Here is an 8,911-nt window from a genome sequence, read left to right as displayed (position 1 = left end):
TACGTTTTAGAGAGCGGCACGAAAGTCGAAATTGGGCGTTTTTCCCACCACGGACAATACAAACGCTTGATTTCCGGTAATTAAAAATGTGCCAAAAATTTTGGAAAAATAGTTCAAATGCCGTAGTTCGAATCATTGGTCGGTCAAACGTCTTGACATTGATTTTGAAAGGGAGCACCGTCGTGTGCGAAGTCACGTAGGCACATGTTGGTGGAAATCGGCGAAAAATGTCGCAGTTTTCCACAAACGAAGCGGTCAGTCTCGAAAAACAAGTAGAAACTGTGTTAAATCCGGCGACCAAATTCGAACTAATTGACGAGGTATACGAACTACAGCGGTGTGCCGGATGGATCAAAGCCAACGATTTTCAAAAGGTAATTACCCGGTTTTTTGACTGTTTTTAATTTTTGGGACAGGTTTGTTTGCAATTCCCCGACCATCTCTTGCAAGACTCGTCGGAAGTCGCTTTGAGGTTAGGAAAACAAGTCGGACGGACTGTCTACATTCTAGCGGACACGGCGTATGAAAGGTAATTTGGCCGACGTTAGGAGCCCCCTTATGACCCGTTTTTGCAGCTGTTGCATCGATTACGTGGCCGCGGGTCATATTAACGCAGATGCTATTATCCACTTTGGACCTGTTTGTTTCTCAAAGACGTCGGCAAATATCCCCTATTTGAACATTTACGAGAAGGACGAACTTGATTTGGGGGCACTTGAGCAATGTTTGGTGCCACTGAACGAGAAAATTGTTATTTTATTGGACACTTCCTTTATTCATTTGACAGGTAAAAGTGAGGTTATGTCAAAAATTTTGGTCAACAAAAAACGTAATTTTAGACAAAATTGTGGCCAAATTCCCCGACCACACGATCAAAACTATAAATTCCGACAATTTGACGATAGAAAATGACACAGTTGTGTTTATCGGGGGCCGTAATCACCATCGCAAGTTACCTAACCTCAAATTTTCGCATAAACGTGAGTAGTTCATCAGAGAGTAAACAAAAATAATTTGTGAATTCCAGCGAAAACGCTGTATTATTTCAATGACAAAGCCCCGAGTTTGATTAATTACACTCTCGACGAAAAAGTCTTAAGACGAAGGTATTTTCTAGTTGAAAAAATTAAAGATAGCAATACTGTTGGTATAGTTATAGGAACGTTGGGGGTTAGTAACTATTTAAAAGCCATAGAACGGCTCAAAAAACTCCTAACTTTGCACAGTAAGAAATACTATTTAGTCAGTGTTGGCAAACCGACAGTCGCAAAACTTGCGAATTTTCCAGAGGTAATCACCCAAATATCAATTCGCAAATAATTCCCCTTCTTTAGATTGACATTTACGTGGTCGTAACGTGCGCCTTGAACGAAATTTACGACAGTCGTGACTACTACAAGCCCATTGTTACGATTTACGACGTGGAAATGGCCCTTAATCCGGCCCCCGAAGGCCTTGAATTCACTTACGACTACAATGACGTCATCACAAGGCCACTCAACGACGTCACGAGTGACCCTAACGATGTCAGTCTACTTACGGGGCGTATCCGGGGCACGTCCACTATCCAAGGGGCGGAGCTTGTGTCAAAAGAGGCGGGGACTGTGGCTCTCAACACCAATCATGGCGCCGGTTTCCTGGCCAATAGGACGTGGAAGGGGTTGGAGCGTGACGTGGGTGGGGATGAAGTCAAGATGGCGTCGGAGGGGAGGCGCGGGATCGCGCAAAGCTACAATGATGAAACTAGTGGATGAGTTATTTATTTTGTGGAAAAATAAATACATTAATTGCACGTTTGAGTGAAGTTACCGACGTTCCACGCGACGACTGTCACGTGGTCCAATTTCCCTGGCAAATTCTGGACTTTTTCCAATCCTTTTTTCCTCCGGATTTTCTTCTCCTGTTGCGAGACTTCAACAAGGACGCCGTTTTGATTATCGAAGTACAAATCCTGGTCTTCGAGTGTGTGTCGTTTGGCTGAAGTTATACTAAATGTGAAACTAACCAAACTTTCGCATAGTTTTCTGGCAGTGGTGCACGGGTCATCCCTTCCACTAATCCCGTGACGTAACACGTCCTCGATCAATAGCAATTGGAGCTCGTAACGTTGAAGGGGCGTGACGTAGGGAATCCCCTCCTCGTTCCGGGCCACGTGATGTCTAACCCCGCCCCCTGGCCGGACTTCGATTGTCGTTTTGGAGCGGGAAAACTTCTGTCCTTCTTTATTTTGACTAGAGATTTGTTTGCGCAAACTGCTGGTTTTGTTGTCGGTGACTTGGGCCGGCGGCCTCCGGGGCGGGACTGACCGTCGGGGCGGTTTGACGGGCGGTTCGCTCCGCCCCACTTTCCCCGCCTCTCCCAAGCGACTGTTTACAGTGAACCGACACACATTCGGATCGAAGTTATCTGTGAGTCCGTCACTGGCAACCATGACCAAATCCCCTTTATTCAAGGTTGTAATGCTCAAGGTCAGGTTGCTCAATTCAGGATTAATCCCATCGACGGGTCCCAAAGCCCCTAAAGCGTCCCTCATATCGCGGTTACAGTTAATATCATGCGAGCCTTTGGTCAATTCACGCAATCCGTAACGTTGTGAATAGACGTAAGCTAGCGTATCGCCAACGTTGCACACGCAACAGACGTAACGTTGCGTGCTGTCGCGACGTTTCAGCGGTACCACAACGGCCACCGTCAGGGTTGTCAACATACCTACAGTAAAAAGGATGCTTAATTGTCTGCATTAGCTCTCCATTTTTTTTTTATTAAACTTTGTATATTTATTGTTTTAACTCATGATTCTTTTACATATTGACTGGCTTCAAAGCAGGCTTTGGAAGTCTGAATGCATCATTATTTGAATGGCCAAGTCACACAAAAACTGTCATTAACGTCGTTCAAAACAAATTTAATGAAGAAATAAATTTACTATTCATTAGAGAGCGGTGTAAACGAAATATTTAGTTAATTATTAGAATGATATAAGAGTCATTATTTAAAATTGTGACAGGTCGCAGCGGTTTACAGTTAAAATCTGAGAAAAATACGGATGGGACAATTACCTAAATAGGAAATTTAACTCTACTTGCAACTATACAACAGAAAAGAACTGACACAAACCGTTTATTAACTGCAAAGTGAACTAAAAGGTACAAAAAACTTACTTTCAACAAGAGAGATAGATTAGAGAGACAAAAAAAAGCTCTTCCAAAAATTACCTAGTTGCTGATTTTTACTTTTTAAAGTTTTGACTACTTTGTCTTTGCCTCATATAATTTATAGATTTAATAAATTTTTAAAATAAACTGGTAGTTTTTTATTAAATTAAATTGTCATTATGACTATTTGGGTGGTAGAGAAAACTGGATAAGCAACTCGAGTATTAAGACACTCGCCTCCGGCTCGTGTCGTGATTTTTGTCCTCGTTTCTTGAATATTTAAATCATTTCATGCCGTTTACATAATATACCATTTAATATCAAAGAGAAACATTTTCAATTTGTTTATCTTCATGTTATGCTTAAAACAAAGAAACTACGGCAAGTTCCTTATCTGTTAAATTAGGATTTGATCGTTTCCTTTAGTGTTGATTTTTGTAACGTAGTTATTCATGAAAATAAATGACGGTTTTATGAAGAAAAATACTAGTTTATTTTGGAGCGAAATTTCTACAACGGCCGCTGGGGCACATTTGTTAGATCATTGTTTCTATTCCAGTGAAGAATCTCGACAATTAACACTTTGTAAATGAAACTTTAATTTTTCATACTGTTTGTTATTTTTTATTTCTTTTCATTTGTCTTTATCCTATTATAATAAATTTAACGAACTGTTCATTCTGGGATGATAATAAATTGAATTGAATCCTAAATTATGAGAATACTATTTTTTATTTCTTTAACCTTTGTTACTTTTCATCATGTTTTACCTGTATTTTATTTGATAAGCGTCGTTTTCGGCCAGTTAAAGCTATTTTAGTTTTTCTACTGTGTGTTTTACCGTTTTTAAGAAAAGAATCGGTTTCGGCGCCAGAATAAGGCGATTACATTTTTTTATTTTATTTTTTTTATTTTTTTTATGTTATGCCATTGTTGAGCAAGGAATTTATTTTATTTTATTTATTTTATCAATCTAAAGAGATTTTTCTACAGCAAATTTTGTCGTTTTTAAGGAATCGTCCAGAATCAATATTATTCTTTCTTCATCTAAACTAGTGCTTAAATATTTGTTTTCAGCGACAGAATGTAACGGGTCGTCCAAAACTAACTGACTTCAAACAAAAACAGTATAAAGCGATTTCAATTTTTTTACAGCAACCTTTTTGTTGTTTTTTTAAACAAAAAATTAATCAAAATAAAGTGTTTTTAGCTAAATTGGTGAATAAATAGCCGTTTTTCTACGTCGTTTTCGGCACAGTATAAAGCCATTATAAATTTTCAACAGCGAATTTTGAAACTTTTGGGCAAGGAATCGTCCAAAAAAAACACTAAACACATTTTGAACGGAAGACGCAAATAATAACATTCTGAAAACTAATATTAATTAGACTACATTTTTTCCCTCAGTTTGCACTAGTTTATCAGTTATAAACGATAAACGAAAAAAAATCACATATTCCTTATAAATACAAATGATCGCATGGTATTTTTACCTCAAATTAATAGAAAAATTTTCAATTTGTTTATCTTAACGCTTTATACAAAGAAATTACGGAAAGTACATTTTAATTTGCGAGAATACAATTTTTTATTCCTGTAAGTAATTGTTTAACTTTTATGTTTGTCACTTTCCATTTATGTCTTAACTGTATTTTATTTAATAATCGTGGTTTTCGGCCAATTCAAAGCAATTTTAGCTTTTTTAACGCAAGTTTTACCGTTTTTAAGGAAAAAGTTATGCCATTGTTGAGCAAGAAATTGTCGAAAATGAACAAAACTTGTGCTTAACTCGTCGTTTTCCGTCAGACTAAAGAGATGTTAGCTTTTCTACACCAAGTTTTGTCGGTTTTGAGCAAGGAATCGTCCGAAATCAATAGTTTTTTTCAAATAAACTTGTGTTTATTTTGTTTTTAAACCATTAGAATAAAACGATTTTAAGTTTTCGACAACAAACTTTGACATTTTTAAAAAATGCTTAAATTTGTACTTCAATCGTTGGTTTCAGCCAGTTTAAAGCAATTTTAGCTTCTTTATAGCGATCTTTTTGTCGTTTTTAAACAAAGAATTGCCCAAAATAAAATGTTTTTATCTAAATTATCAAATTATTTCCACAAAATCCAGTCTAAAAAACGATTTTCGCTTTTTTACAGACAGTTTTATTCAAAAATAATGACTTTTGGTTTTCGACAAGTTTTAGTATTTCATAATTTGTAATTTCTCAAATGTATCATTATAATTACGAAGAAAAAAATGAAGAGTAACAAAAGATAATCACTAACCTTTGTTTTCCAAAATGAGATCGTGGGCGCAACTGAACGCCCGCAGCAAACAAACGAAAATCTCTCGTGTGTTTCCGACTCGTGTACAGGCAGCGGACGCATCCGACGTCTCTTCGGGTTTGATCGTAAGGCGTTCGAACGGTTTCGTATCATTAAAAATGGTTTTGTTCAAATAATGTAGACTGCCATGAACAGCCGACTTTGCCGCAATGCACGCTTTTTCCCCCCAGTTGACTCCATCAGCAACGGCGAGAATTGCCGAATTCTCACGAGCAATAATCCCGAAACAATCGGCAATCGGGTCACCGTTTTTATTGTCGGTGACTTGATTTCGGTCGTAGAGTGAGTCCGAAATGCCGAAGACAAGGTCCGACTTTTGCGTCCATTCCGAGGGGAGGGCGGAGTCATCGGGGGGAGTGGCGTAGGAGGAGGCGTCGCCAGGGGCGTCCCCACCTAGAATTGCAACAATCTGATTGGTGGGGGCCGTAAAATATGGAAAAAAAAACATGCACAAAGAGTGTTAATTGGACCAAACTAAAGCGAATTAAATCAAACAAAACGGGTCAGGGTCATGCGTTTTTACCCCTGGAGTCGGCCCTTTGGGCCACTTTGATAATTTTCCCTCGTTTTTTGTGATGGAACGGATTTCCCTCCGACTTGGACTTGGCTAAACCAAAATTTTCGCTCTTATCGCCACCAACAACCCCCCCACTATCATCAATACTGCCAACTTTACACTTAACTTCATCAGCGTTATTATTATTGTAAAACTCTTTATCAATTCGCGTCGTTTCAATCTCCAGATTAAAATCGGAGATACTCCCTAAACTGTGACTTTTATTGTGTCTTTTTTTTGTACGGTTGGTAACACAATACTCTTGCCCAGCCACCTTGATGACCATCGTCGTGTTATCGACGGGCCGTTTCGGCGACTTTTTCACAGGGGGCGCGACTGCAAGAACTGGTCATTATGTCAAAAAGGGGGCTTCCCCCGACTCACCACTTTCCTCCGCCGTGTCGATAAAGTCAATGTCGGGGTCGGGCACCGACAGGTGCTTCTCCGCGCGCTTCACCGTCGTGAGCCCCCCTTTGGGGCCCGTGTAGCACCCCACCACGGACGAGGGGCCTGTCTCGTACTCCCCCAGCTCGTAGTTGGGCAAATCGGTCGGATTTTTCCCGTAGATAATCGGGGGGCCCTCGCGCAACGTCACATGACTGCAAGGTCAGTCAAAAGTGGGCCACAAATCGGGGCTAACTTACCCCTGGAGGTATTTCGTCACAAAGGAGTTTTCGTTGATGTTGTGCCGTTTGTCGCGGGGCTCGTTGTGGAAGCTCAACTGGCGGAAATAACTCGACACGCGTTTACGCAACGACGGCATTTTCACTGAAGAATTCAAATGTAAATATTTTTGTTTACAAGTGACTTAACCTACCTGATATGGCGTGGCTTGTTACCACGTTTGGACGATTAATTCAAGATAATTGCACTATAGAACGGTAGGAATACACAACTAAGGGCTAATTATGCACTTTTCTAGCGAAATCATCGTTTGGTTGATTAGTTTTTAAGTGAAATTGGATTAGGGCACACCCATGGTGCCTTTACACGTTTGACAGATTTCGCACCAGATTTCCACAAAAACCCCAGATTTTTCACCAGTGGCGGCTTTGATTTAGTTTAGCAATAAACAAATTGTACAATTTTTGCTTTATTTACGCCCTTATTGGCCCCTCTTATCCTCCATTAACTGTTTTAAGTTCTCCCATATAATATTTTTCAATCAAGATCAAATCTATAAAGTGAACCGAAAAAACTATACAGGATGTCCAGTCTAAAACCGACACTGAAGTATTGGGATTTTTTGGAGTTTTAATAATTATAGTCATCTGAAAATTTGTATATAACCATAATCCGTTAGGTAAAAGTATTTCTAACATGGCGGTTCTTCCGGTTATACCGGAAGCCATTATCAACTTTCTTATTTCAAATGGAAAACTATGTTTTTACTACATTTTTCGACTATTCAAGTTATTTTAAGGGAGTTTTTATCAGCTCTCCCTCTACCTAAATTTAATTGTTTTCGAAATATTTAGTGTTTTTTGAAAAAAATTGGATTTGCATCTTTGGCTAACTTCGCCGTTTTTGAGACTTTTGGAATCCATTTTGGTTTATTTAAAAAAAGAGGTTTGGATCTTTCTTTTGGTGTTTTCAAATTTCTAAAAAAGTTAGCAAATCCCAAATTATTAAGTTTAAGTTTGTAAAATTTTGAACACCCATAACTAGAAAGTTTCAAATGAAGTGCCACAAGTTTTATTTTTGCGTCGATCTGCATTGATATTCCCTACACTTATGTTTAACAATTTTCAAGTTATACGAACTTTTTGTTGGCAGTGAAAAATTCATTAGTCATAATTCTTTTCGCATTCCATGGAAACATAAGAAATCAATTAATTGGAATTAAAATTTAATTTGATATTAACTTGACATTTGTCAATTTGTCAACTGTCAATTAGTTTAATCTTAACTTAACTCTTAATTTCGCTTTCTATAAACCGGCTCAAAGTTTTTCAATTCTAAATTCAATGAATTTATTTTTATTTAACGGAAAGGAAAGCAAAATTTTGAATAGAACTTATTGTTTATTCAATGAGAAACAAAGATGGACGTGTCAACAAGGTAGGCAATTCAATTGTTGACTTGTCAACAATTACGTCAACGTCAACATTTGAAGTAATGTCAACTATGTCAACAATATGAAAATAATAAATTTTGACATTCTACTTATGGTATTTTACTATAAAATTGGTGTATTTGTAGGGTAGAAGAAAACTTTTAGAAAATATAAAACATGTGATATAAAGATAAATATAAAAATAAATAAAAAAAATAAGATTCTCAAAAAACAATAAGAAAAAACAAATTATTCTCTTTCATTTTTTTACGCTTCAGCCATTATCCCCTTCATCTCCATTCTCAAAAGCATATTTTCTTCAAAAAAATGTGACGTGAAAATGTGAAAATACAACATAACAGACTAACCTCAAATTCTCATTGTTGCCATTGTTGAAATTGTAGACATTGTCGACGCAATTGTTGACACATCGTGTAGACAATCAAAGTCGGCGTGTCAACGCCCATCTCTGATGAGAAATGTTGCTTTGACAAACTGTGCAAAAATAATCAGTGACTAATAAAAAAATTCCGTCAGTGTCAAAGAAAACCAACATAATTTGAAAATTATCACAAAAAGGTATATAGATCGTTGAAAAATTAAATTTTCTTCCAATCAGTGAAATAAAAATTGGGGCATTCCACTAAAAAAATTACTTATAGATTGTTGAAATCGTCCAAAAATAATTTTAAAATTTTGGAGTTTTTTTTCCAATTTTGGGCATACTGAACGAAAAAAAGATATAGGCTTTCTTTTTTCATAGTCCATAAACTATTTCTAAAACCCAAAAAATGACAGAATTAGC

At 37.4% G+C, this 8,911-nt stretch overlaps 2 protein-coding genes across 5 annotated transcripts; one reads left to right on the top strand and one right to left on the bottom strand.

Moving 5' to 3' along the window:
* Window positions 1–162: 162 nt before the first annotated feature.
* On the bottom strand, window positions 163–7,378 carry LOC655945 (uncharacterized protein). 4 transcript variants are annotated; one of them, XM_015981034.2, is made up of 7 exons: window positions 6,868–7,378; window positions 6,695–6,818; window positions 6,438–6,649; window positions 6,018–6,395; window positions 5,435–5,887; window positions 1,783–2,709; window positions 163–1,729 (listed from the first exon to the last, which is right to left on the bottom strand). In XM_015981034.2, exons 2-6 carry the CDS (start codon window positions 6,811–6,813, stop codon window positions 1,784–1,786), a joined length of 2,088 nt encoding a protein of 695 aa, XP_015836520.1. In that variant the 5' UTR covers window positions 6,814–6,818; window positions 6,868–7,378; the 3' UTR covers window positions 163–1,729; window position 1,783. The 4 variants fall into 4 exon arrangements, with proteins under 4 accessions (XP_015836520.1, XP_015836522.1, XP_015836521.1 ...); XM_015981036.2 differs by lacking the exon at window positions 163–1,729 and having other exon boundaries at window positions 1,745–2,709; window positions 6,018–6,386; window positions 6,868–7,376; XM_015981035.2 differs by lacking the exon at window positions 163–1,729 and having other exon boundaries at window positions 1,745–2,709; window positions 6,018–6,386; window positions 6,435–6,649; window positions 6,868–7,370.
* Dph2 (Diphthamide biosynthesis 2) lies at window positions 228–1,792 on the top strand. Its single transcript, XM_015981048.2, has 6 exons — window positions 228–374; window positions 417–529; window positions 576–787; window positions 840–980; window positions 1,028–1,290; window positions 1,335–1,792. Exons 1-6 carry the CDS (start codon window positions 228–230, stop codon window positions 1,752–1,754), a joined length of 1,296 nt encoding a protein of 431 aa, XP_015836534.1. The 3' UTR covers window positions 1,755–1,792.
* Window positions 7,379–8,911: the final 1,533 nt, after the last annotated feature.

The sequence above is a fragment of the Tribolium castaneum genome, chromosome 8 (genome assembly GCF_031307605.1).
Source record: "Tribolium castaneum strain GA2 chromosome 8, icTriCast1.1, whole genome shotgun sequence".
NCBI lineage: Eukaryota > Metazoa > Arthropoda > Insecta > Coleoptera > Tenebrionidae > Tribolium > Tribolium castaneum.
The sequence above is the reverse complement of the archived record's forward strand: the minus strand, read 5'-3'. Positions and strand labels throughout refer to the sequence as shown.

Coding starts and splice junctions, on each gene's coding strand:
- Dph2 (XM_015981048.2), top strand. CDS start 228: ATGTCGCAGTTTTCCACAAACGAAGCGGTCAGTCTCGAAAAACAAGTA. Junction 788..839: donor TTCCTTTATTCATTTGACAG/GTAAAAGTGAGG, acceptor ACGTAATTTTAG/ACAAAATTGTGGCCAAATTC. Junction 1,291..1,334: donor AACTTGCGAATTTTCCAGAG/GTAATCACCCAA, acceptor CCCCTTCTTTAG/ATTGACATTTACGTGGTCGT.
- LOC655945 (XM_015981034.2), bottom strand. CDS start 6,813: ATGCCGTCGTTGCGTAAACGCGTGTCGAGTTATTTCCGCCAGTTGAGC. Junction 6,650..6,694: donor GTGACGAAATACCTCCAGGG/GTAAGTTAGCCC, acceptor CTGACCTTGCAG/TCATGTGACGTTGCGCGAGG. Junction 6,396..6,437: donor TATCGACACGGCGGAGGAAA/GTGGTGAGTCGG, acceptor CATAATGACCAG/TTCTTGCAGTCGCGCCCCCT.